At 38.2% G+C, this 26,209-nt stretch overlaps 1 protein-coding gene across 9 annotated transcripts in view; it reads right to left on the bottom strand.

Moving 5' to 3' along the window:
• Positions 1–26,209, bottom strand: part of EPC1 (enhancer of polycomb homolog 1) — a 64,339-nt gene that overhangs the window by 3,660 nt on the left and 34,470 nt on the right. For 4 of the 9 annotated variants that reach the window (XM_030264376.4, XM_032746626.3, XM_030264372.4 and 1 more), the window contains 11 exons: positions 19,565–19,724; positions 17,446–17,591; positions 17,158–17,364; positions 16,627–16,775; positions 15,162–15,318; positions 13,673–13,849; positions 13,472–13,561; positions 13,240–13,388; positions 12,130–12,482; positions 6,450–6,533; positions 75–193 (listed from right to left, as the gene is read on the bottom strand). In XM_030264376.4, coding sequence (XP_030120236.3) covers positions 75–193; positions 6,450–6,533; positions 12,130–12,482; positions 13,240–13,388; positions 13,472–13,561; positions 13,673–13,849; positions 15,162–15,318; positions 16,627–16,775; positions 17,158–17,364; positions 17,446–17,591; positions 19,565–19,664 — 1,731 coding nt within the window. In that variant the 5' untranslated portion in view covers positions 19,665–19,724. Of the gene's footprint in view, positions 194–6,449; positions 6,534–12,129; positions 12,483–13,239; positions 13,389–13,471; positions 13,562–13,672; positions 13,850–15,161; positions 15,319–16,626; positions 16,776–17,157; positions 17,365–17,445; positions 17,592–19,564; positions 19,725–26,209 lie in introns of all 9 variants that reach the window. The other 5 variants (XM_030264373.4, XM_012571408.5, XR_012054450.1 and 2 more) reach the window with 4 other exon arrangements.

Genomic DNA, 26,209 nt, shown 5'->3' with positions numbered 1-26,209 from the left:
AACAGTTGACAATTAGAGATGAACCCTGGTGGGAAACAATGAGGGATAAATCATAGCACAGACAAATCCCTCACCTGTGATGTGTTGGCAGAGGAATTACTATTTGCTTGCTGTTGATGAATTTGTGCAAGCTGCTGTTTCTGCATTAGTGCCAGTTGCTGTTGATGTTGCTGGTATTGTTCGGCTGTAAATGCTGAACAAAATATAAAATGAGAAAATACTACATCAAAATATGTAGGAGTTGTGTATATAAACACATCTACTTTATAAACCTAAACCCCCACCTCCAAAAACTACCACAAGTTCCTAAGAGCCTTAATGAACCTTTATGTCAAAGAGGCTGACATCCTCCTAGAAATTTTTGTCCAAACACCTTCTCTTTTTGTTTGTTTAGTATATAGGCTTTAACTGAATTTAGCTCAAGATACTAAAAAGGAAGAGGGAGAAAGGAACCAAAATGCAATCAGTCCACCAACAACTCTTTAAAAACAGATTAAAAAGAATGATTATGTAGAAATGGCATCACTCTTTTCACCTTGTGAAACTACAGTATCAGCATTATTAGAGAAATAGGATTATATGCAAAACTTGGCAACTACAATGCACCCCTCACTGACAGCATTCTGGAGGCAGCAAGGGCCTACAACTAAAATTTATGTTTCAATTGAAAACATTAAGTTGGGCATGCTCACAACTCTGCAGGCTATTGCTGTACAGTACCTTTTTTGTCTGTAACTACACATGTACAAGTAACTCCAATACCAAATTTCACAGAACTACATCCGTCTCTCTAAAATCTTTGAAAGGTGACTCAGTAGTCAGTGCATCACAAGTCAGGCAGAATTTTATGCATTTAACCCACAGGTATACAACTGACTTAATTCATACAGATTGACAAGGGGATGCCCAGTGGTGCAGCAGAATCACTATTTCATTGACTAACTTCAGTGAAAGCATTTTTTGTTTTAGTTTACTTTTCCAAAACAAAATGAAGTCTCAGTTTTCAATTTACAAGGTTAGAGTTTGGATGCCCTTGCAAAAGATACACCTTCCAGATTTTCCAATTTTATATTCCTATTGTACAAATGTTCCCAAATATGTGCTGTAAATAGTACTCATACATCAAGAATGCACTGGAAGTCACACTTCTGGGGGAAGTTCACTACTGCCTGGCAACAAATCACTACCACATTTAAGTCCTGTTCACAAACTGAAATTTTTAAGATTCTTTTGTTAATCTACTCCTTCAGGCTTGCTTGCCTGAAGAAAACACGTTTGCATCAAAACATAATAATGTCCTGCTTCTGGATACAACACGATTCTGAAGATCAATTATACCTCACTTGAATAACAAGTCAGTATAAATATCTGCAATATTTGGAAACATCAGAGCACACACTGCTGAGCATGCATTTTCCTGGTGTATTTATCTTTTTTCGGCATTCAAGTATTGTTCAAACTACTTCTAGTAATTAGAAGTATTAGAAATGGCACTGAAATTATGACCAGCAGTTTCCTATTTGAAAACTTGAAGCTATAAAATTTTACTCAGCTGTTACATTCACATTACCTTTTTTCATAAGTAACATCTTTGAGCAAGTAAGGATGTAGCACTTACTTATATTGCCATAAGCAACAGATTACTTAAAATTACTTCTACAATGTTCAGTAACACTGCAATATTGTAAAATTATTCCTAGGATAATATCTTAAAGGTAGTAACCTCACTCATAAATGTCCTTACTCAAAAACTTTAAAAAAAACCACCCAAACCAAACTAGAATTTATTGACCCAATACTCAAAGAGATGACTGTTTAATTTGAACAAAAAAAAATTTACAACTCCTTTAGATTTTTTTTAAGCTGCCATCCAACACAAGTTAGAGCAAGAAAGCTTTAGCACACAAAGATTAACACGTGGAAAGCTGAGCAGCAGTAACAGACGGAGGAAAATGGATATACTGTTCTGGTACTGCGAGATATACAATATTGTTTTTTCAAACCCTAAAATTTAGAATCAACATACATTTAGCCAACATAGTGCCAGTGACATTGAAGGTTCCATTTATTTACTTATGGTATGATTTATCAGGGTGTCCTGTGCAGGGACAGGAGTTGGACTTGATGATACTGATGGGTCCCTTTCAACTTAGTAGATTCTATGAACAAGGTATTTTATTCTGTAGTATAGCACTGTAAATGTATTGCTTAGGAACAGATTGCTTAAGCAATGTAAACAAAAACAACTCACAGACTGACAAAGAAGAAAAGGGCAAAAAAGGATACGCTGTACCACAATCTTTAACTATGATTAAAACGTCTGTCATTATAATCACCTTACTTGTGCCTATTTAAGTGAAATTAGTAGTTTATTTCAGTCTTCAAGTCTTTAGTATATATTTAAGATTCTAGCTATAAAACAAAGCTGAGGTGAACACAGTCACCTGTGTTGGTTTAACCACCTCCAAAATACTGGTTTCTTTTGCAACAGCAGTAAATGAAGCTTATGGAGATGAGCTGTGTTTGTTTAGGAAAGACTATGCTAAATAATAGCTGGAAGCACTCTCTTCTTTCCAGAAGTGACATTTTGAAAAGCTCTAGTTTTGAAATTATACATCAGTTATTTTCTTTTTAACAGCCTGGGAGCCTTAGAGCTGTATGCTTCTCACCACTTTGGAAAGTTGTATAGCTGTCAAAGGAAACAAGTGACAGAAGCACCCCACTACTACCATCACCCTCATCTATATTCCAACTGCTCCTCCTCCATTTAAAACTAGTACCTGGAAAATACACTCAAGAACAACTAATTTCAGTTTTTTTCAATTTAGGTTAAACACTCAGCAACATTTTTGCTGCTTCCCTTTCTAAAAATACAAGTCTAACAGACATTTCAAAATACTATTGACAACACTATCAGGGATTTACTGTGGAATTCTGAATCAGTTGCATCCAAGTTAGAAAGGCAGTACTGCTCAGAAAGGGCTGCTGCAATCTACAGCCTCCTAAAATAATCTGATTGATATTCCTTTTCCATAGACAGATGCCAATGTACCAGAAAAGGTTATAGATTGCTATTATGTAAGCCAAGTCTTCCCTCTCCATGCTCAAGAAACATTACATTGAAGGTTTTAATGAGAACATTGCTACTACTGTGAACTATCCAAATAAAAATTTCTTCTGAAGACCGGCAATCTAGGACAGCACGACTTCATTCCTCTTCTATTAAAAGCCATCATGTTAACACTTCCACCAGGTTTCTCCCCCTCCCGCTCTCAGACTACAATCCACATTACATTTCAGTTGAAAAAAATAAACATATTGATTGTAAGATATAAGTTGCTTCTGAAAACTGCCATTCCTACGCATGTAGAAACCCATTTGTATGTACTTTACAAGAAAGTACTTTCACCTATTTAACCTTACATATTCCTTTCCTGTGGCACCCAACTGTGACTGGAATTAGGGAAATCACATGTGTGCAGCACAGTGAAATCACAGGTGAACCAACTGTGCCTCCACATTTGCAGGTACAATCCTGAGCTTCTCAAAGAACAAGTCTAAGTTCAGCTTTCTTTTTTTTAAAGAATCTATTCAAACAGAATGTGCTGCTGCACAAAAACATAGCTGCTATTAATGTGTTAGGTGACTTGCAGAGAATACTTTCTGCTTGTTGCAACGTAGCATTGATGCGACTGGACGGGTGCCAAACTCGGCATCTTGTTAACATGAGTTCATTTAAAAAAAACCAGTGAGTATCCCTAAAAACCTTCTTCCAAAAATTTTATTCTTTCTTCTCATTTTTGTTACAAAAATTGAAAGGTCACAGCTGAAAATCTTTTATGTGTGTCAAAAGAAAAATGGTATATGGAGAAGAAATAGAAAAAATTAATGTCATTCTGTTTTTGCCATACACTGCTCATTATCTGCCTGGAAAAAAATGAGCAGGCAAGCAGCAAGCCCAGACCTTTTCTGAACACTCAAAACAGTATCCATATTTCTGGTAACTCAGGAGAGTATTGCTACACAGCACTACACAAAGCTACAGATTCCTGACATTCAAGGCTTTTAATAACATTAGTAAAGCAACAAAAAGCCAAACAACAGCTTGAAGTTTAAAAAAAAGGGACAAAAAAAATGACATCCAATGTTTAAAGATGACACGTGAGATTTTAAGACAAGCCCTTGCTTCAGCAGCCCCAAGCAAGGATGCAGTGCTTACAGACTCTTCTCAAACAGCATGCTCCAACCTCAGTGGTCATGTTCCATCACACAGTAATGACTATTTAATAGTGCAGGATTTACCAAATTAAACAGTGATGAAATAACCAGTTTCATCCACTACACAGAACCATTACACAGTGATGGGTAAAGGAGGAAATCTCAACCACCACTACTAATATACAATAAATAAGAATATTACAATTTCAGAATATCTCAACTGTCTTTCACAGACAACAGCTGTATCTTGCCACAAAACTTCTACATACTTTCCATGACACCTCCAGTAATTTATGCAAGTCACTTGACTCTTAAGTTAACCTAGCCCAACTCCTTTTCTAACCTTAAACATGAAGAACCAAAGCACAACTCTGCCTCAAGTTATTCACATCTCAAGATGGTTATCAGAAGATGGGCAACTCTTTACCAAGAGACCTGGCTATACAAATGCTTTATATTTTTTGCAGCACACTGTATCAAGTGGTAACATTTCAGTTGAGACAACCTCCAGATTTGAAGTCAGTATATGATGTTATGCTGTTATCCTGTTCATTTAACAGCTTGGGACAACACACAAATATTCACAGTATTGGTGTTGTACTTTGGTAGCAAGGAAATGGTTTTTGGGCTTACACACTGGAAAAGGAAGGTAGAAGAACAGACTTCAGGAGTTTTCAGCTATGAGTACAAGGAACGAAACCCTGTACATTACTGATACTGACTGACAGGATAAATGACTCAGTATCTCCTCAATGACAGCTACAAATCCTGTTTTATTAAAAACTGAGCTATTGCACACTGCACTATAAATGTGTTTTCCTACAATCACTTCTATGAGTATTTGTACTCTTTGGGATAACAACATATCAATTTTTACTTGAACTAAGCCACTGAATATCATTTTTCGATTGCATGATTCTGTTTACACATCAGCCAAATTCGATGGGATGGTGATACTCAGCAGATATTGCTTTTCAGAGCACAGAGTAACAGTGATACTGTCAATGGACTTTTTAAAGATCCAGTTTGCAGCAGTTTTACACTGCAATATAAATATTCTAACAGTGCTCACTGGTTGTACTGCAGCATTTAACATGTACTAGCCTTACAATGCTGCAGCTCGCATTTAGCTTCTCTGAAAACTCTAGTTCTTGCCAGAAGTGGCCAAAACCAGTGACAATTGAGTGTCTGTGGGGGGCTGGCTGTGCCATCTGTATGAACAGATGGGCCTTTGTATGATCAACAGCCACAGCTTCCGCTCCCAACGACTGCTGCAAGTTTTACTGTGAGGTCACTCACTTGTTACTTTGCTTCCCTCAAGAAGGAAAATACAGACTTTTAAGTTGACAACAATAACCAGTTTCCTAAAAAAACCAAAAAAAAAACAAAAACAAAACAAAAAAAAAAAACCCAAAAAAACAAAAAAAAACCCCCAAAAAACCCAACCAAACCAAACCAGGGAGCATACCACAGAAAGCAGAAAATCCATGTGTAAATTCCTGGTCCCTCTACTGGCATTCCTCTCCATTTCTGGAATGGAAGATGCTCGCTAGATTTGCCAGGCAAACTGAGCAAGCTTTGTAGAGTCAACACAAGATCACCTTTGCTAGATAAGCTTTTGTCTTCTCTAATAAAGTTTTAAAAAAATTTAATGCTGAGAGGCTCAAAACAGCATAATTAAACTTTTAGACAAGTGTTTCAGTCCTGTTAACATCTTAAGAATTAGATACTTAAATTACAGTAGCTTAAAATTGTTTCATAGCAAGTTAAGTTCTCAAGAGCAGAAATGATATTTCAGTGGGAAAATGCAAACAGTAAGACTACATTAGGTTCAAAGAATTTTTCTAATCCATTTATAGACTACTATATTCTGTGATCCTTTCAGTGGAGGTGATAACCATCAAAAAGGCAGTTTTGATCAGAAGAAAGTTCACCTAGCTAAAGCTTCCAAACTTTTTCAGAATTCAATTAACTAGAGAACTGCTAAAGTGTGTGGAAAGATGATACATCATGTTACAATGTCTTCTTAAGGGGAATATATGAGAGCATCACATCCCTGCTGTATAAGACAACAGTTAGTGGTTACTAATGCCAAAATGCATGCAAAGCAAGTATCAATCACAATGCTAAGTAATCCAGAACATCACATTTTTAAATCTCTATCTTATGAGAGATGTTATCTGGCTTACACTGCCTGGTTAAAGATTTTCTACTGTATAGCAAGTTCTCACCAGAGAATTCAGAAGATTGTAGAGACTTAGAGCCATCAGTGTGATTTAGTATTTGATGCACCAGGCCCAAAGATGTTTCACTTTCTGAAAAGAAGTTCAAGATTGGTTTTACTTAAACACGGCATTATTACACACTATGAGAACATGAGCCATTATGCCCTTGATTATTACTACTACAGCATTTTATTTCAGCCCAACAGAACTTAAGTGTGAAACTCCTAATATCAGAACTGGAGAGATTATAATCTAGAAAAAAGGTCTATATATGCACTCCCTACTTGGTAGCAGAAGACTGACAGAAAATAGTTAATAAGGATTTTTTATTAGCCATTGAATGAAAGCTAGAAAACTTCCTATGCACTTTTATTTGTCTACCCATCATTCTTAAAATGAGCTTCCACCAAAATGTCACATGCCAGTTAGGATACACACAGTTCACTGCAGCTATAAATGCGACTATCCTTGCATGGGATGCAAAGTGTAACAGCTCCACAAGCCCCAGAGATCCTCCACTTTGGAGCAAAGTTTTACTCCAACTGAAAGTGAATGAGAAGATCTAGTAAGACTACAAAATCTTGAATTCTCTGTAAGTGCTCAGGTGTTTTAAAAAGTACTGACTCTTCCCACATCCTCAGTCACATTTCCCAGACTAAAGAAGCTTTTTTCCCTTTTCTTATTTCTTCCTTCAATTAAGTTTAGGATGGGCTATAAACATCTGTTACTCCTGACGCCTTTGCTTTCCAACTAGGATCTCAACAGCTCAGCCACAGATGGACCAAGACTATTAAATTCCAATGATCACTGGCAGTGGCCATTACAAATTTCAGTATTTTTCATCACCAAGTTTATCCTGTAATGTGAAAGAAGCATTTAAAAAAAGGGAAAACAGTAACACAGAGCAGTGTTGAGAATATTACAGATACAAGGGTTAAATAAAAACATCTAAACACAGCCAGTGATGTCATGAAAGCCATGGACAAGTCCTTCGACATTGCTACAAGGAATTGCCACAAGGATTGAGAAGCTTTTTCCTGTTTCTTTCTGGAAAAAGGTTGTCTAAAATCTGGCTTCAGGTACAACACTTTAATGACAACATGAAAAAACAGTATAGAATCAGAGTGGTTTGGGTTGGAAGAGACCTTAAAGATCATCTAGTTCCAAACCCCCTGCCATGGGGAAGGACACCTTCCCCTAGAGCAAGTTCAAAGCCCCATCCAACCTGGCCTTGAACACTTCCAGGGGCTTCCCAGAATGGAAGCCCCTGGAAGTTATGGATGGGGCTTCCACAACTTCCCTGGGTAACCTGTTCCAGTGCCTCATCATCCTCACAGTAAAGAAGTTCTTCCTAATTTCTTCCTAAGAATTTCTTCTAATCTAAACCTACTCTCTTTCAGTTTTAATCAATTCTCCCCCTTGCCCTGTCACTACATGCTCTAGAGTAAGAAGAGTGTGTAGCATCTTTCTCGTAGGCTCCTTTCAGATACTGGAAGGTCCCAACTAGGTCACCCCAAAGCCTTCTCTTCTCCAGGCTGAACAAGTACAGATCCATCAACCAACATTACATATTTGGGAAATGGAAGCACAGCTCACTACCCTGCTAGATCCCCAAGCATGTAAAACTGCTTTTAAAAAGCATATAAAGAGGTCCAGAAGAAGCATGCAAGTTTACTGGGGAAAATGTTATTTCTATGGAACTCCCACAGTAGAAGTTACTGAACAGCAATGCACAATTTGCATCACATCACCAAAAGTCTAGTTTACAAGAAAATGCAAGGCATTTGAATGTATCCTGGATACACACAGCTTTTCATATATAGTATGTATATTCATATATACAATCCCAAACACAAAACCTAACAGTTTTCAGTAAGGCTTCTTCTCAAAGAGTGATTTCTCAATTCAGTTGAACAGGCTCCAGTCAACTGCCAGCCTCTTTAGCCCTGCCAGCTTTTACACACTGTTTTCAAAATGATCCAGCTTCTGGGTGATGAAGGCAGAAAAGAACATAATGCAAGAACCGTTGCCTGCTCTTAGCAGAGCCTGGGAAGCAGTGCTCTAATACTTCACTAGTGATAGGTATCTCTGCTCTGCTTCCTAAACACCAGGCTGAAAGGGAATGATACATGTGTGTAGCTTTAAGTGTCTTTAACTTGTTTACAAGATCCAAGCATTCAAAAATGTGAATGCAACATATTTAAGAGAAAGTCTCCAGCAGAGAGCAGTCTCTTAAGTGATGCAGGTCAAAGACTGCTATTTGCCTGGCAGAACCAAAGCAATCAACAGGGGACACAAACACTTCAGCTCAACACTCATACCTACTGTACACTCCATCTCTGAGGATTATGACTGAGAAACCTGACACTGTCAGCAATACAGGCTCCTTTACTGAAGTAACTCTGCTGCTGAACTAGTCAATTCTCCACAAAAATAATGCTTTAATGTTCTTGCTTCCTTTGTAGCAATGTTCTGAATAACATGTCTTAAGACCTTTTAATCAGCTCTTCTTGCAAGAGGGCAAAGGATACTTTTTCATAATTCTTCAGTAAGATCAGAAGGAACTACCCTTTACACAAGTGATGCTACTTGGCCACTTGCTCCTGCTGCCAAAGCCTAGCCTTCAGCACACCACAAGTGTTCAGGTAACTTGTAAGGGATTTTAAGACACCCTTTCTCAATTTACACACAAAATCCCAATGCAACAACATCCACAAATCTTTAATACTGAGCACTCTGAAAGCCAGAATCAGAATAAATTGCATTTCTTCAGGATCAAAGGCACTTCAAAATGTTTAAATGACCAGCTCTGAGGAAACCTCTTTGATCTTCAGGATGAAAATCAAGGCTCCCTGTAGCCAGAGAATGGTACATTACAGCACAGCTTTTGTAACACATCCTCTCATTAACAGCAGACCTGAAATACCATCTCAACTTCATGGCCCTGCTGGCCACATATAACAGATCCGAGAAAAGTACTTTCCACAGCAGTTGTTCCATGTCAGCAGTATGTCTGCATCATGCAAGGCAGAAAAAGCCCAAGCAGGGAAAAAAAAACCCACTCATGTGATGGCACATAATAAACATGGCAACATGACCACCTCTGTTGGTCACTACAGAATCCCAGGATGAACATCTTAAAAGTAAAAGTAATTAATACAGTTTGACCACAACTTACAGTAGCAGTGAAAGGATAATATGACTTAAAAATACAGATATATTAATAAGTGTTTTCTGACAAAAGACCAACTGCCACTTCAAAAACCTAAAAGGCAAACAGAAACAAATCTAAAACATCCACACCCACAAACTGCCAGGTTTAAAAACAACTAAGAAAAAGCAACAGGGGAATCCTACAGGGTAGTTAAGCTGCAATAGCAACTACTACAAAAACATCAGTATGACTGTTAGATACCTGAGGTTCTTTACAGTATTGGCTACAGGAGAACAAAACACAGCAGCTGCAGCCCCACTGACAGGCAACTCTGAATAAGTCAGACTCACACACAAGATGTGCAAACACCCCCGTGACCTGTATAGACAATGTATCTCACAGAATCCTTTTAGAAAATGGGAAAAAAACCCCACTAAAACCACACTGGTACCAAGATGGAGCAGACTGTGCTCCTTACAAACGCTTACACCTGAACAGGTGATCAGCAGCACACCACACAAACACAGACTTATATACACTCCAATGCCACAAGAATCACAATTAAGATTGTATCCATATAATTATTTATAATCTACCTGGTTATGTTAATGACAAGACTCTGGTAACCAATTTAAAGTATACCTATGAATTCAGATAGCTGTATTTTTTTATTGAACATTTAATATCTGTATCAAATCCTAGTAAAATTATGAAACTAAACTCCATATTTGTATTTTGAAAATCTTGGAATACTTAAGTATTTTTTAAAAATACTGAATAATCTTCACAGAATTCCAAGCACAAATGAATGTATTATACCAGGTACTTACACTAGTATGTATTATGTTCCCATAGGCTTCAATATGCAACCACACAATTAAAATCTTCTATGGCACACATAAATAATTCCATTTAATTCCTAAATTATGCAGATAAATATCCTTATAATCTATTCCAGGGAAAAAAGCACTCTAAAAGGATATATGTGTGTTTATTTTTACAGACACACACACAGACATGAGCTTTAAACTCCATCTGCCAATTTTTCATGTCTATGTGACTTTCAAATGTAAAGCACTGCCCATGAATACTTTGCAGTGTATTTACAGTCTATTCAACACACATTGGTTCTGTTTTCACTCATCTGGCTCCCATTTATCAGGTTCAGCCTGGCCACCAGGCAGAGAATGCCCTCCTTCACTTCTGGACTTGTTTTACTGATTCAAGCCAGTGAACGAGAAGAATTTAACACCAAAAGCCACACTAAGATCACAAACCAGAAGAACCATCAGTTTTAGCCCTAGTACATTTCCAGCAAGAAGAATAATGAAAGAAGAAAGAAAGGGGCATGGGGGCAAGGACCTACTTCTAAAACAGCATGGAGAGGAAGCATGAAATAAAGCAGCAAACAAAACTGCTCACTAACTCTACAAATGCAAAGACAAAGAATTTTCAGGAAAAAACCTCAAAACATGATACAGCAGGGAAGGCATATAATATAGTGGCAAACAGAAGATTAAAGTTATCTGATAACCAGTGTAACGGTCTTTAAAGTAAATTACCAAAACAACCCACAACTTCCTTAGTTTATTAGGTATATGCATCTCTGCTCATCACACTCCTACATTATCCAGGTTTTCTGATTGATTTCCAAAGCCATAATTCAAACTGGCAAGGAAAATATGATTCCAGAGACTCCTTACAAAACCATGGTGAACTTCTAAGGTTGTTTTATATAAAAAATTACGTCACTTTAACCTTCTATAAAAAGATCACATTTACAGTAAGTAACTCATGAATTTTGATGAGTTGGTAAGTTCCATTCTAACCATGTAAATAGCAATCTTCCAGTAAGAAGCAGCAAGAGTGATGCTATCCAATAGTGTTCCAATTAAAAACCACTAGCACATGACATTTTTTCAGAGTCAGATCCTCAAATCTGTAATTAGGTTCTATATATAAGATGTAATCTGCCACTTGCTGACGAGATGTAGAGGTGATCAGTCCAAGAGTTTTGCTAAGCATAAGCAGATGTATCAGTGAGGGTGGGCTAGACACTTCTTGGCTGGGAAATGGGATTTAAGTTCATTGAAGTTCAAGTAAGAATTCACAGCATGCTGGGACCCTAAATGCAAACATCTTACCTAAATATTTCCCATCACTGCCAAACCTTGTACTAGAAAAAATGTGGTACATAATATTTATATCAACATTTCAATTAATGTATTTTTAATTTCAAAAAATCCAAATATTCAGTGAACTTAAACCCTACATAATACTGTTGTTTCAACTTTTGTATTTCTAACATTGTAATTACATACCATTGCAGCATTTGTATAAATGTCAGATGCGGTACACTACTGTTAGCAAAAAATGTGAATAAATTCATCGTAGCAAAAAAAGATACACTTGAAGATAGGCTGCTACCATCAAAATAGACCACAATGTAAAATATAAATGACCTAATCATATTCTGGATTTTCTGACATAAGTTTAAAACTTCTAGAAGCAAGTTTGTTAAAATAAACATACCAATATGTGCTGAACCACTGCTACTTTTACTTTGTGTAGAGGTACTGCATGTCTGGGTCCCGGGTTGTGCTGTGCCTGTTCGATTTAAACCCCTGTATAATTTCCTACAGGAGAGTTCATCATTGTCACTGTCATGTAGGGATGGTGTCCGAGGCCTAAAATGCCGCCATCTACATGATTTGATATTGACTAGTATCTGACTGAGGTCTTTTGAGAAAGATTTGTCCGAGGTATTTGTTTCTGAGGTATTGGCAAATTGACTGATTGAAGAGTGTTGTGATGAGGAAAACCTTTCCAAATCCAGATGATGAAATGCACTATCGTAGTCCGAATGCGCTCTGTCTAGTAGCACCCTAGAACAGGAGAACAACGCACAATTAAACAGTGTCAAGAAAACACCAAGAAAGTCTGTTTGACATGTGTGCTTGTGGATGACAAAGGGATAAATAACGCAACACAAAAGTGTTCTAGAACAAGCCAACACACACATACACGCTCCCCTGACACAATGCACGACCACGTATTATTTCACAGTAAGTATTTAGATATATTCTAGTTTTTCCTGTCTGAAGAGGAGCTGAGGTACAACATCACATTTTTATGAAAGACACTTCAACAACACAAAACTAAAACAAAAAGACCTAGAGAATAACAACGCTTAACTAAAAAGTGATTATTATGCCCTCCTAAAGTAACTTCATTTCCAAAGCCTTACTCCCATATATACTGACTATACCTACAAACATCCCAAAGGAGTAGGGATGTCACATATTAATGCCCAAATCCCCTTGTAAACCACCCAGTAAGAACCTATTTGAGGGTAGCTATGCAAAAAATATAAAACCAAACCAATCACAACTGAAGATATACACACATTTTCATGCCAAAAATGGGAGTGCAAGCAATAAAAAACTCTGAGAACTATTTAAGAAAACATTACTAAAACAGCTTCTACTAGTGCCAAACAAAAATGGAGACATTAGGCAGCTAATCTCCCTGTGATATTCAATTTTTTTTTTAATTTCTGGGTTTACAGATGACTTTGTTCTTCTTTGCATCTTACCAATTTAATTTTCTTTTTAAAAACAGCAACAATTATACAGCACTTACCTTCCACCACGGCCAACCCGTCTTCGTGCAAATCCAATACACCTCTGGGGTACAGTGAGGGTGGTTAAGCAGTATCTGTAACGCACATCTCCTAATCTTCCCTCCTTAGGGCTACTCCAAGGCCAGTTTCCAGGTTGGTCTAAATGAGGCTTAAAATAATTTTAAGCAATTAAACATGAGATGTTTTCACACAATGACACTGTCTTACAATGCACAAGGAAATTCTACTTACAGCATAGTACTGACAGCCTGCTTTCCTACGGAAGGCAAAAGGACCGTCGGGATCATTTTCTTCCTCAGCCTCCGAAGAACCAGACAAAACCTTTGAAGAGGGGATAGGGTGAGAGTGGTGTATGAGGAGAGGCATCAGACAATTCCTGAGTTTTACTTCTGCTGTTTCCCAAAGAGCAGCATAAAACACTACAGGTCCTACCTGGGAAAGAGGTTCATCATCTGAGCTAGGAAAATCATACTGATTCAAATCTTTAGCATTAAAGACTGGCAGTGCAGCAGGACTTGTCTGTTGAGGAGTAGCAGCAGCGGACGAAGGTAAGACTTTTGGCTTCTTCTCATACTTTCTTTTGGGTCTAATAACATCAGGTTTATCTTGCTGCAAGAAAAATGAGAGCAGTGCAAAATTACACACAGAAAAAAATTACATTAAAAGAGGAGTTTAAATCAACTCCTATGTAAGCAAGCTACTAACATGAACTCATCTCTCTACCATGTTCCCAATAAAACATGCATTCATTTCAGAGTGTCTGAACTTCATTTCCAGTAACTGAAACACTGAACAGACAATATGAAATCAAGCACTGTTTGCTCTATCTGTGGTAGGTAACTCACTAGCAGTTAAGATAACAGTACTACTTTGGAGAAAGAGACCAAAATATGTATCACGATCTCTCTATGAGGCACCTTCTTTATTTCCTAGCATTTTTAATTGATAGCCATTTATGCAGTGTCAGGGTATTACTAAGTACCAAACAATGCTCTGAAAGCAAAAATAGACTTCTCAAAGAGACCTATAGTCTTACAAAGTCTCTAAAAATTAAACATGTTTATATTAAAAATGTTTCCCCATACTATGCAAAGTCAAGTTTAAGAGTATTTCCCAAGCTTCCAAGCTGTGGGACACTGCACTGATCCACATCACTGATAAGCAAGTACACACCAGCAATCACAAGGACAATGCTTTACTGCCAGTGGAAGAATTCACTGATTAAAGCCACCATGTCAGATTCAGAACAGCCTCTGGATATTCTTCAGTTACAAGTTGCCTTGGTTTAAAATTCAAATTGTACCTCAGCATTTATCCTGTGTCACCTGACCTATTTAACATGCTCTGTTGTTCGCACTGTAGCTATGGTTTGTATGACACAAAATTAAAGCCTGCAGGGAGAAAAGTACTTGTCAGCTGTCTAAATCAAATAAGATTATTTGATATTTTACTTAAATATGAAACCAAAGATATACAGCAGAGAGAGAATTATCAATGGATCATATTTAAGAAACAAAACAAACCCTAACCCTCCATATTAAATTAACTACATAGCTTAGAACAATACATGGTATTCACATAATTAGTTCTATCTTCATACAATACCTAATTTTATGGACAGGAGTACATCCCAACTTTATGGACAGTAGTAAAGAGAAATGTTTCCCTCCTCCTGAATAAGAACACATTTGCATGTGTCCTTTTGTCTGTAGTTTGTCTGTACTTCCTTTATTTCTATCTTGAGGAATGTTGGTAATATGTTATCCTTCAAACTCCAACAGAACAAAGCCATTTTATTTCACTTACAGCTTTTCTACCCTACTGTCAGTTCCAAAAAGCTTCCTCCCTCCTCCAATCCTAAAATGGTGTATTTTGTACACTTCACAGCACAAACAGAAACTTTGTTATTGACATGACTTACTTTTACTTTATACTCTTTAAGTTCCATAGCTTCTTGGTGTTTAAAAGAACTGCTGTTAGTCACAGGAATAATGGGAATAGCATAGGTGGGTTTCAGCGGCTGCCGCTGTGCCATGACTTCAGACATGATCTCTCCACTGTAGTCACCCAAATTATACCTGAAATCAGAATAAATTTTATTTGTTAGAGTACAATATCCATCTGGTAAAAAATTGAGAAAAACAAATCAATGCTTGCAACCTGGGATAAAAGGGATATCCAGTATATCAGCAAGAAGTGCAGAAAGTATTAGTCGAGAGGAGGAGATTAATAACATAGAAAACTCATTGCAATTAATAATGCTGACAGATGAAAAAGGACAACTACTCTGTAAAGCATTTCTAAAAGGCAACACTGCAAAGAAAAGGAGAGGGTTACCCACCCTTTTCCTTGGGGATAGGCACCATTTAAAGAATTTATTATTCAAAAAGTTTTAACAATAAAACAGAATGCCTTTTATATGAATCCTCCTTCTTTTGTGTAACAGAGCACTTTCAATAAGTAGATCCACGAAACATTACATTTCAAGTCCTGTGACAAATACTGAGATGAAATGCAGTTCTCTATTCCGAGGGAGGTATTCCAAGTCTTTATTCAATACCTTATTTTCTTTAAAAAGCAACTGGAAAAATCTTCATTATTTCTCTCCCCTGTTTCTGCTGAAAATGCTCAGGGCTTAAAAGAAGTGCCCTAGTAGAGCAAGTTCAGCTTGTCTCCCTAAAAACCCAGACTAAGAAGTCATTTCTGCAGTTTTAAGGTATTGACTCACAACATTTATTTTCATGCATGGAACCTTAGGCTAGAAAGTTCTATTAAGATTCTAAGTATCAACTAAAAGACAACTCCAAAATACAACTGTGATCCTCAGTCAACTGAGAAAGTGACACTTGGCAGAGCATTTGGCCCACAACACAGACAATCAACAGGATGGCGAAAGAAGCACTAGCTGGAGATGACTCTCACATTTAATACTGCATGAAATGCTTGTTTTCCTCAAGAGGGTATTATATCAAATTTTTTTTGCAAAGAATAGAGATCATTAAATCAAAGAAGAATAGTAATGATTGAAATTTGCCTTAAAAACAGCTGGGATTTCCTTAAACTACTTACTTAACACACAATTTCAAATGACTTCGCTTGAAACTATGATCTCTCTTCTGGTATAATATACAGAGTAGATACCTAAGTTTGAAAGTATCTACACACATAATAAAACAATGTAGCTTAATATGACAATAGCCCTCTCTTAATAAGCAACTTCCTAATGTTTTATTTTTTTCTCCATAGCATATTCAGATTTGCCTATCCTGTAAATGCGAAACAGTCTGAACTTATTTTAAAAATCTCCCACTGTTCAAATATTTGCAGCAATCCAAATATAAAATAGTTTCCAAAGCCTTCTGCAGCAAATTTTCAATAAACATTACCTCTTTTCCATAATTTCCAGTGTTAAATGCAGCAACTCTCTCTTGCTTTTTTCCCTCCTTTTTATCATCTCCAGGATGGTTACTGCACGACTCAGATCTCGACGCAGCTTCAGCATCTTCTCATAAGAAGCTTCATCATTTTTTCGATTCTGTAGATACATAAAACACGTGTTTCCCCACATCATTTAAGTAATCTGAATTAAAGTAAGTTATAAATATTTAGGTATATTAAAAAAAAAGACAAGTCATGTGCTAAGCCAAAGAGAAGCATGTGAATGTTATCAGTGATACACAGCTTGCCAACAGCCTAAGTAGGTTTAACAGTAAATTTAGTGAAAAAGTGAATATAAACTTTCATTTGATAGTGCAACTAAAGCTGTTTTATGTTTTTTGCCCTTGCAAATTAAAAAGAGAACATTCAATTTCTTATTATGTTGTACCTCGCTGTAAATTTTTTCTTTATATAAACAACTTTTGGAAAGAGGGAGAATGAACAGAAAGAAAAGCTGAGGGAGGCACTGATACACTTACTTTTCGCGTCTGCATCTTTTCTGTTCGTCTTCTAAAAGCAACATAAGGGTCATTTGTGCTGGAACCATCTCGTTTTTCCTGCTTCACTGCTGGAATAAGTGAAGGACCTCGACAATTTTTCCTCTTTTTAATCCAGTACTCATATACCTCTCTGATCAATTCATCATCTTCCTTCAGCAACAGCTTGGCCTCTTGCAGGCTGACTGGCTAAATGTAAAACCCAGCATGTCACTTTCATACAGTAATGCACAGAGTCTTTCAAATTCTTTATTCAAAGTACCATTGTACCTGCTGACCGCTGCCCTTTTCTAGTCTGTCTATCATCTCCTCAAATTGCAAAGGAGAGATGTCCATTCTTTTCTTCAACTTATTCACAAAGATCTCATCTTCCGAATCCAAGTCATAATCTGGCTGTTCAGCATCCAAACTAAAAGCTAAATGATACAGTGAAAGCCAAAAGTTAGTTTTACTACAAAAATGTCTTGTTCTAATAGCATGCACAGCACACACCACACTTCTCAGGAGAAAACCAAAATGACTTGTTTGAATGTTGTAATAATGCTACTTCCACATGGATGTAAACATTGAGGTTTTTTCTTGAAAAAAGTTACTGTTAAAAATCATGCATAAAAGTTGACATCTACTTGTTACAGTTTTCTTAACCAATGAAAAATTATTAGTGGTCAAACCAACTAACAGCTTACTGCCTCACTGCTTCGGTAAGACATTTCTAGATTCATTAAAATCTTCAATGCTGCCAAGCATTCTGGAGTTTTATGTATTGTATGATCAGCAGGTCAGATTTCAGCCCAAACATACATCAAAGGTACTCCTAACAAAGCATGTGCAGACTGTATTACAATGATCTTAACATATTCTCATCAATGATTTTTGTGATGTAGATGAGTCAGACTACACTGGCCCAACATGACCTACCCTGTGTAGCAAAGTATCTCCAAATACAAGCAATGTCTTGCAGAATGCAAAAAACTGTTTTCCATGGTATCCTACGAAAATGCATCACTGCATTTGAGACGTGACTCCCTAGTTCTCATGCTTCATTTAAACTGCTGTGGTTGGTAAGAGACACAAATTTCTTTCCAAGTGCACACATGAAAACACATATCTAGTTTTAATAAATAAATAGGTAGAATACATATCTAGCTTAAAATTCACAATTCCAGCTGTTAGAACAGCTAGATAAGGAAAATAAGAATGAAATGTATAACCTTAATATCAGGATGGAAGACTGCTAGTAGGAAGGAAGTACAATGACTTTTTTACAACAAGGGTGGTGAAACACTATAACAGGTTGCCTGAAAACCGGTGGATGCCCATACCTGGGAACATTCACAGTCAGGCTGGACCAGGCTCCGAGCAACTTGATAAAGTTAAACTCCTCTCATTGCAGGGAGCTTGGACCTAGGTGATCTTTAAAGATCTCTTCCAACCCACACTATTCAACAATTCCAATATTTTAAGCCATTACTGAGGCTCAGAATGACATACAAGTCTAGCATTTAACCAAAGTTAATTAGTCACATAGCACAGATACTGCTTTTTCAATTCTGCTCATTGCACCATACAAAAGAATTCTGCAACAGACTGTATTTTTTATGATTTTTTTCCAAAGTTATCTGAAGTAATGTGGTGCTCACATGAAGGGTCATGTCCATAGCAAATAGCTGCTATCTTCCAAAAAAAAGCAAAACTACAACAAATTTCCAAGTCATCAGTGATATCAAACCCCATCTGCTTTTAGATATAGAATACTTGCACCAGGCATAGGCAAATACTTCTACTGCTATTGTTGTTTCTGGTTGGCTCCCCAGTCCAACTCTACTGCCATTTTATCCTGGAGATGCTTCAGGGACAAGTATTCTCTTTCTTAGATATGCATTATGTATCTTCCTCATTAAATAGATTTGTGTCTGTGCTTGCTAGCAAACCTAAATTTCCCTCCAAACTGTTAATATGGAACATACTTCTTTAGCAAGTAATATTTTTCAACATTTTTTCAACCCTATGTTGAAAAAATTAATTTTCAGGAAACAGTCTTGAGGAGAGCTCAACAGACATTTATGAATAATGTCTTAACTACTAGCAACATTAAATTCTCACAGAATCATAAGGCTGGAAGAGACCTTCAAGATCACATCCAACCCAAGCCCTAACACCTCAACTAAACCATGGCACTGAGTGCCATATCCAATAAACACATCCAGGGATGGTGACTCTACCACCTCCCTGGGCAGATAATTCTACTACTTTATCACTCTTTCTGTAGAAAACTTTTTCCTAACATCCAACCCTTGGCACAGCTAGACTGTGTCTTCTCCTTCCGTTAGCTGCTGCCTGGAGAAAGCAGATGCAATGTAGACGTCAATGAATGAGTTACTTTACTTACGCTGTATGTGAATCAGCTGCTTTGGCATTTTAAATTCTCCAGGATATATAGATTCATAGTATGCAATATTACTTTCTGCTTCTGGAACCGGTATAACCATGTTATCCCTCTTCTCTCCATAGACTTGTTGTGCTGAGATAGCCCGCTGCAAATGATGTTCCTATAAATAAAAAAGTGAAATGAAAACCTGAGAAAATACTTGCAGCGCTCAGCCTCGCTCAGGTTGAAGGAGGCGTGTTTCTCTGCAAAGCCCGGAGCTCAGGAGCGCCGGCCGCACCCGAAGGGCGCTGCCCAGCCGGAGGTTCCCCGGCAGGTGGCGCTGTCCCCCCGCACACCCCGACACGCAAACCGCACTCGGGTGTTTCTGGGGAGACACTTAGGGCTGACTACACATACAGATTGTAACAAGTAGATGCAGATAGATATTGACTCCAGTACTACTCTAGAGTTGCCTTAGCCATTATCAGTAACGTCAGAAAACCACATAGGAGGCTTTGCCATCATTGCCAATGAACAGCAACGATTTTACCTAATAAATGACTCTTGAAGACGTTCTCATTTATTGCAATGCTTCCCATTACCCTCCCTTTCCTTCTCCTAATCCATCAAAAAACAGTAAAAATGCAATCCATTCTCCCTGTATTTCTGTCAAGACAGTGAGTAGTATCAGCAGGGTTCATACAGTTACTAACAGAAACCACACAGCTGTGTGCATGTCTTTAAGTAGTTTACTGACAATACAACAATGTATTTTCTTCCTTATTAGCAGTGCTGGTTTCCTACGTTTCTATTCTGTTCCTCCCCAGGTGCTCAGTAAACCAGTGCTACAATAGCTATGCCAATACATCTCTCAGTGAACTGCTGAGAAATACTCGAAAGACTGAAATACTTGAAAGCAGGAACTGCAGAAAAATGTTTATCCATATGACCTTATTATATCTTTGGCTGTCTGACTTCAATTTAATTACTTTGGTACAATAAGGGCAATTAAGATCTTCTGTCTAAACTTTAGAAAAAGTAATCAAGAAGATTATAAAATAGCCTTTATTGTAAACTGCAAGTTGGCACAGCCTGAAATTCAACTGTGTTCTAACATGTAATTCTGCTAAAACAATTCACAGGATTTGAGTCATATCTTCACACAAGCTGCAGACATTATTTCACATCTGTCCGCCGGTTAAAAAGCTTCTTCATGAAAGAGACCAATCGTGAGAACAAGGCATAAGCAGATTTGCAAGCAGAACTCACTGCAGCATTTGTTAAGTCCAGACACACACACATGTCACCTAGGACCTTCCTGGGTATGGACAAACTAATTTATTTTCTACCTTTTACTGAACTACTGCTGTCAGACATCTCAGTATTTTGTAAACTGTAATAATTCCTCAGGATTACACAGTTACAACTTGTTGCCTAACAGGGAACTAAGCTTTATCTTCATATAGCCCAGTAGGATTCTGCATCAAATAGATAATAATAGCCAATGTTCTTTTAGTTATGCAAATGCTCAATGGTTTTATAATAATATTAAGGTTCCATTGTGTATTTATCCCAGCTTGTGTCTCTCAACAGCAAAAAAATGCTTTATTTCAGAGAAGAAAAGGATGTCACACACTAAATTAAGAATCCAATTTCTCTGATCTACCTCTAACATGGATACAACTAGTAAATACCAGTAGCCAACAGTTCTTTACTAACAGGTTAAAGTTACCTGTATTTAAATAAATCTTAACAGTATTCTTAAAACAAAAGCACAAATAGTAGTTTTGCCTTTCATCCCAATTACAAAAATATTCAGTATGTGAGCAGCCTCAGCAGTGCCACATATTATGAAAAGCAACTGGATGAAATTTCTCCCACTGAAAAAAGTTAACCTGCTTGTTAATTGTTCATATCAATTTCAATTCACTCCAAAAGACACTCCACTAAACAGAAGAAACTAAGCAGACAAGGCAACTTCTCCTTATGCTTCCATGCATTAAAGTTTTAATTTATTTGGACAAACCCACAAGAGCAACTTTGCCCCCAACTTCAGTATCTCAGCTGGTGGCTCAGCACGTCTCTCTCAATCCTGGTAACTGAGGTGGGTTGAGTGCTGGCCCAATGCCGGGGCACTCCCTAGAATTATTTACTCATTTTCTGCTGTGAGATAAGAATTAGGAGAAAAGCAAAAGCAGGCTCAAAACTTTGTATAAAGAGTATAAAGAAAGCTTTATTAACAGAACTAAAAGAAGAATAGTAAGAATCAGTATAAACCTTCAGAACACTTCTCCCCACAACTCTTCCTTTCTTTACCACTGACAACACAAAGATTGAAAATTTGGTATTTTCAATCAGTTTACCAGTTTTAAAATAATTTTTCTTCAGTTCACTTAAGGAGAGGAGTCTCTCCTGCCATGCCATGGAGATTTTTCCACAACAAACAGCTCTCTCTTGGTTTTAATTTTCACGAATAGCAGCCACCCGGAAATCTGCAATCATGAAATCCCTGCCACGGTTTGGCAGTCTTCCCACAACTACCAGCATGGGTCATCTCAGCTTATTGGGGTGTAATTTTAAGGATGAGCTGTTCTAATACAGAAACAAAAGTCCTCTTCTATTATCTCTGGGAACAGAGGTTTACTTCTTCCATCCCTGGAGCAAGGTTTCTCATCTCTCTCATTTCTCTCTGGATCCACTTCTTATTGGATCACCGCTACTTCAGCATCTGTTTGCTTCAATGGGGTGCCTCTGCTCACAGCTGTGGTTAGAACGCTATAGCCCCCCAATGCATTCCAGGAGTTATGGGGGGGGAAAGGGTCTGATGTATCAATTATATCTTTGCCATAGCCTTGCAAGAGAATTTCAGCCCAAGACTAAGGCATCTCCTCATTCTCCTCCCATCTGGGATTTGACTCCTCCTTCACAGGCCTCAGTGTCTCCATGTTGTTTTCTTCACCCTTTCCTTTTCTCTCACTTGAGAGAGGATTGTTGTCTGCAAGTTTCACCCGTGCACTGCAAGAGCTGGTATCTTGCCGGGCCTGCAGAGGGTTCTCTGATCCCTGCGGGGCTGCACGGCTGTGTGGCCGCGGGGCTGCAGCCCCGCCTCTGCTCTCAGCCGCACGGTGCTCCCGCGGCACCGGCAGGGCGGTCTGGCGGCTCCCAGCCGGGGCAGAGCCGGCTCGGCCCGGAGCCGAGCAGAGCCAGCCCGGCCCGGAGCCGAGCAGAGCCAGCCCGGCCCGGAGCCGAGCAGAGCCAGCCCGGCCCGGAGCCGAGCAGAGCCAGCCCGGCCCGGAGCCGAGCAGAGCCAGCCCGGCCCGCCGGCCCTGGCTGGAGCTCGGCGGTGGCAGAATCTGCCGAGCCGCGCTGAGGGCTGGGCCCGCATCCAATTACCTGTTCAAGGGCCGGAAGCAAGAGAATTTTCCTGGAGTTTGTTCGTTTTTAAGTGTCATTTCACAGAGGCACGTTCAGCTTTAAGTGGTTTAATAGCCAGTATTCAGAACTAGCCAGCTGATTGGTTTTGTTGAGTCCGGAGGAAGCTGTTAGCATTTCTCACAGAGAATCACTTTCTGTAAAAGTGATGGACTTTTCTCTGTAACTAAAAACCAAGCTATGCTAAACCACGACAGTGATACATATAAATCAGGTGCAATTGTTAACTCTGAAAGCAGTAATTTTTAACAAGAAAGATGCTAAATATCTACTATTAACTAACCCACTACACCTTATAGTTTCTATTCTTCAGTCATTCTCCACTGTGATTGCACAGCTGATGACTCCCACCAAGATGCAACACCTCATTCATTTGAATCCACAGCTTTCCATTTAAAAATGCAGTGGTTTCATCAATTTGTCAGAATGATATTAAATTCAAATCCTAATCAAACTTTCTGGCTGCCTTTCATGTTACAGAATAATTCGTATGTAGATACTGTAGAAAAACATCACCTGGCATTTAAAGACAGACCACCTAGGAAATTCAAGAAATTCTTTCACTTTGCCCGTCCTATTTCTAGATACAGTTTTCCAAGCAGATTTATTTCTACTACACAACTGCTCCCATTCACTGCATAACAGAGCAGTATCAAAAAGCCTTTTTTACACCACTATCCATTAGGTCCTGTGCCCTGCCACAAAACAAAGTTCAACCAGGTTACTGGGGTTTCTTCTTAAAAACCTCTTATTAGGTGTTCATAGAGATTAGTATCTTCCAGGTCATCACCAGGGCCAAATAATTTACATTATCCCTATTCCTTCAGGAACTGTGGGTAAGATAACTTGTTTGTAACCCTCCAGCTTCCACCTTTTCAACAGTTTGTTGACTGTTATGAGGTTTTGGGTTGGGATTTTTGAAGGGTTTTATGGGTTTTTTTTATTTGTTTGTTTGCTTGTTTAAAAGCATGTTTTAGTGCATTTTCTCTTTCTCCTCAAAGATCATCTGCCCCTCTAAAGTTCTCAAATAGCTGTATAATTATTCCAGACTGTTTCTTTAAATTCCTGGCATGAATTTTAGATGGGTTAGTCAAGCTCAAAGTCATGTTAGAATGAAACTTATCTAACAGCCACCACCACAAGGTTCAGTCTTGTGCCCCTTGCTGTCATTCTCCATACTACCACAGCCTTATGTCAGACTGAATCTATGATGACAGCTATGGGAACCAATTCCACAAAAAGCCATCACTGTCCTGTTATTTCCCCTGAAAACAATTAGAAACAATTAGTCATCTGAAAAATTGGCTCCCTGAACTGCCAGGATGTGTGTATGCAAAGCACTGGGGAAATGCAGAAGAGAGAAAGATGATCCCCTTTGGCAGCAGTTACCCATTACACTGACTTAACTGCTTCACTAAATTTAAAAAGTCTTTTTAAAATGAATACCAAAGACAAAACCCCCCCACTAAGATGCATGAAACATTTCAACCATCTCAAGTATCAAGTACAATCAAGAAAAACTTCCTGAAACTATGAACATTCACAGAATAGTCTCATCTTATTCTACACCTCCATTGTTAGATGGTCTCACCTTGTTCCTTCTTTCAAGATACACCTTTCATGTAAACACAAATTGTTCACATATTATTTGTTCCTATTAACAAGTTTCCACTTTCACTGTAGTCACATTTTTTTCATAATGTACTCTTCTGACTGAAATAACACTGAAGTACCTGCATTTGTTTTACAAAAACCCTCATCGTGAACTGCTTAACACCACAGCAGGCTGCTTTGAAATTTCTTCCCTTTCTATCCCAGCTTGCTTCCCTTGGATCTTTTACACATACCATTTCACAACATGTACTTATTCAAAGTAGTTTATTCTCCCTGAAACTGGTTTTCATTTTTACATTTAACTATTTTCAACCTATTAGCTGTGCTTCTATCCAGACAACCTTTCTGGATAGAAAGGTTGTCTGGCTAGAACCAACAACCATTCTATGTTGACACAGAATGCCACTGTAATTACAATTTTAGGAGTGCTGTAATGCTAACTTGATCCAGTAATTTCAGGACAATGGTACTGTTCTCCAAACTTCATTCCTTTTACTTTTTACTAATGGTCAGCCAAATTTGCATTATAAGTTAAAGAGTCCATAAAAGAAAATCCTAAAAATCTGCTCACTTTTCCCAGCATCCAAGTTAGTTTTCCATCAGGTTAGCATCCTATACTGGCTCACCATGGGATCTGATAATCCCAAAAAAAAGGGATGCAGTGGAAGCACTCAGCCCAGAGACAGAGGGTATCTTAGGAACAGAGCAGCTTCATCACTCATTATAACACTCAGCCAGAAACATGAACCAAGGGGCAGCCACTGACCTCTTTTCTCTGGTGACAAGTGACAGGACCTCAGGAACAGCCAGAAGCTGTGTCAAGAGAGGTTTAGCTTGGATATTAGAAAAGGGGTCTTCAGCCAGAAGAGGCTCCCCAGGGAAGTGGTCACAGAACCAGCCTGACTGAGAAGTGTTTGGACAACACTCATGGCCACACAGTGTGACTGTGTAGGGTCAGGAACTGGATGATCCTTGTGGGTCCCTTCCAATTCTGGATATTCCATTATTCTATGAACTGCACCTTATTCTCCACACTATATTCCTGTCCAGAATATTATTTTGATAGTTAAAACACCAATACACACCAGATGACACTGTTAGTTGTTTAAATAACCAAAAGCTTGGTTATTTAAACACCTTCCTCCCTTAGTTTTCCTCTAATTAAGAGAGTCTACAGGAACAGCCCACCAAAATAGCAATTCTTTTTCTGACTATGTAGAATGTAACAAAGTATGATGCAATTTCATACACAAAATTATGCATTGGCACTAATTGTCATTCTATGGTCTTCCTTCCTATCTTAGGAACTTTAGGATAGCGAGTTTATCCCCTGTATCCACTCTTACTGCACACTAGTATCACCATACATGCTCCAAAATATCAAAGAGTGAAAGGACAACCTAAGCAAGCTGACAGCAACAAAGGCATGAGGGAAATCAAACCACAGCAGAGCAGCACTCATTACAGACTGAAGGACCCAGAACTTGTGGTAAGTGCTGCTTTTGGGGCAGTAGGATCTCCCAAATGATAATGCAAGGATATAGGGTTAATTCTTTGTCATCAGTTCAGTATTTGCATGTTTGATATATTTCTAGCACAGTACATTCAAAAATGTGAATT

This window comes from Taeniopygia guttata, chromosome 2 (assembly GCF_048771995.1).
Source record: "Taeniopygia guttata chromosome 2, bTaeGut7.mat, whole genome shotgun sequence".
NCBI lineage: Eukaryota > Metazoa > Chordata > Aves > Passeriformes > Estrildidae > Taeniopygia > Taeniopygia guttata.
The sequence above is the reverse complement of the archived record's forward strand: the minus strand, read 5'-3'. Positions and strand labels throughout refer to the sequence as shown.